Source organism: Sinocyclocheilus rhinocerous, unplaced genomic scaffold (assembly GCF_001515625.1).
Source record: "Sinocyclocheilus rhinocerous isolate Xijiao unplaced genomic scaffold, SAMN03320098_v1.1 scaffold477, whole genome shotgun sequence".
Taxonomy (NCBI): Eukaryota; Metazoa; Chordata; class Actinopteri; order Cypriniformes; family Cyprinidae; genus Sinocyclocheilus; species Sinocyclocheilus rhinocerous.
This window is the reverse complement of record NW_015648673.1, coordinates 72,003-74,735: the sequence shown is the minus strand read 5'-3', so window position 1 is coordinate 74,735 and position 2,733 is coordinate 72,003. Positions and strand designations below refer to the sequence as shown.

General features: G+C 33.3%; 1 protein-coding gene across 1 annotated transcript in view; it reads right to left on the bottom strand.

Annotated features, from left to right (window-relative positions):
- The window catches only part of LOC107710192 (A disintegrin and metalloproteinase with thrombospondin motifs 14-like), a 62,241-nt gene that overhangs the window by 9,025 nt on the left and 50,483 nt on the right, over positions 1-2,733 (bottom strand). The window contains 2 exon segments of the mRNA XM_016514933.1: positions 752-915; positions 2,185-2,265. Coding sequence (XP_016370419.1) covers positions 752-915; positions 2,185-2,265 — 245 coding nt within the window.

The window sequence follows — 2,733 nt, the reverse complement described above, 5'->3', positions numbered from 1 at the left end:
AGGACTTTATTTGGACAACTTTAAAGGCGATTTTCTCAATATTTAGATTTTTTTGCACCCTCAGATTCCAGATTTTCAAATAGTTGTATCTCGGCCAAATATTGTCCGATCCTAACAAACCATACATCAATGGAAAGCTTATTTATTCAGCTTTCAGAAGATGTATAAATCTCAATTTCACAAAATTGACCCTTATGACTGGTTTTGTTGTCCAGGGTCACAAATGTCTATTTGCTTTCATAATTCATGTGAAGAAAAAGTGTTTCTCTCGATTTCTAGAGATCTACAGACTGAACGCGCTTTGATTCAACAATCGTGCATGTGGAAGAAAACGGACAGTGCTCTTCAGATCACATTCATAATAGAAATTATATTAAGAACATGTGAGAATAAATCTGTTCTCGGATCCCAATGATAACAAGAACTCAGCATCCTCTTCTCTCTCAGAATACTCTTCTTCGGTGTTTGTTTAAACTGGTTTTCGCAACAGCGCCACCACTCTCGCCCTTTTGTGCAACAGCAGCTGCTCCGGGCACGAGATCTTAGCTCAAATCTGATTGGACGGCCCGGGGGAAAAAAATAGACACACAGGACGAAAAAAAAAAATCCTCGCTTTTTTGCGCCACGAATGTTTGCATCTAGTGTGAATAGCCCCATAGAGATCTATTGTTTCGATTCTAAAGCATCACCGTGCCGAACATTCGCGCCGAATTTCACGTTCAGTGTGAAAAGGCCTTTACGCCGCTCTTACCAGCACCACGATGCCTTCGTGCAGCGGCCCGACGGTCTTCAGCGATTCTTTGCCGTTTGCCACCGAATATTCCCACTCCAGGCCGTTCTCAATAAAAGTCTTGGACGTGATTTCTTCTCCCTTGGCGTTCAAAATGAAACTGCCAGTGACCTGATTTTTAACAGCTGAGGAACGCACGCACGGACAGAAGAGAAAGAAACATCTTTAGAGGAATATTATGGGTTCAATACGACTTCAATTCTATTAACAGCATCTGTGGGATTCTGTTTATTACCAGAGAAAATCATTTTAACAGAGAAGGGCTGAAGATGAAACATTGTGCAGAATATACTAGTTTTTAATAAATGCTTCAACCTATAGTATGCAATATTACATCATATCTGTTTTAAATGTTTAATTACATTTTACGCAAGATATTATACTACTTATAATATTTTATGATACTACTACATTTATATTTTGAATTTAATTTGATATTTTCAGTTTTTATTTTAATTTTAATTCAAGTTTTAGTCATTTTTTTTATTTTAAAAAATATTACTATTTAGTTTTCATTTATTTATGTTTCAGTTTTAGCAATTTTCCAATACTGTGCAGTTTTAGGCATTATAGAATGATAAAGGTTTAAAACTGTGGTGTGCTACATTATATCATATATTTATCTTCTATTTTAAATGTTTAATAATATTTTGTGTAAAAATATCTTTATTATCCAATATTACTTCTTATATTAGTTCTTGTTAATATTTTTTGTTTTAGTTTTCGTTTCTAGTTCAAGTTTTTGTCATTTTTAGTAATGTTTTTTATTTTCATTAGTTATTTTTTTATTTCAGTATTAGTAATTTAGTACTTCAATTTAAACTTATTTCAGTAAGTTGTAAAGGTAACATTTCTACATTTTATTTAGATTTTCATCTAATATGTATATTTTGTTATTTCGGTTTTATTTTCAATTTCATTTATTTATTTATTTATAAACCACTTTTCACAGTGCATTAATGAAATATAATAATGAAAATGTTTTGTTTATATAGTTTTGGTTTTAGTTAACAACACTGCTATATATCATACTATAAAGTCTATATACTACAAAGTACACAAATAGTAAGAATAGTATGCTATTCTGAACACATGTTGCTTTACGGTCATAAAATAAAACTCTTTGTACTTCACATTTAAACACTTCATATTTTCTCTGATAATAAATCAGGCTTTCAGCAGAAGCTGAACATGAGCTCAGGGATTCAAGTCAAAGAAAAGAAAGAATTACAAACATAACCATTAGAGCAAACTGCTTAAGCCAAGCTGGGAGATGTTGGGGAATCTAAAATGGCATGCAAAGCATGATGGGAAGGCAGTAATTGGTCTCAATAGGATGCATCGCTGAAGAAAAGAATTGATTCCTACTGAAAGATACACAGGTACAAACTCACCAATTACATGAGGCGACGTTTCATTCTCCTCGATCACAATGTGCCGAGCGCCAGCAGGAATATCAAACATCTTCAGCAAACCTAACACACAGAGCGAGAGCTCAAGTGATCATGTTTGACAATAAAGAACCCAATATTTCACTCAGACTTCATGCAAAGATTATAAATTGCATTTTGCTTAAAGCAAATGAGGCATATTTAGCACTAATGAAGTTATTTGCATAATAATAAAACACATTTTATCACACTACTGTGCCAAAAAAATCTATCTCATTCTGATTTTAAAGTGAAATTGCTTTCGTGAGATTCATCCAGACATGAAAATATGAAACACGGAGATAGTCAGAGGTACAGAGCTGACCTTTACTTTTGGCCCGAGGTGTTTTGCATGTTTGACAAGAAACAATTCGATAGATGAAGCTCACCAAGAAAAGGTCCTGCTTATATTTCATCACAAAATCATAAATAATTTTTTGCATAAAGGAAACGAGGCCTATTTTAGCACTAAAGAAGTAATCTTCACAAAAGTAAATCACATTTTACCATTAC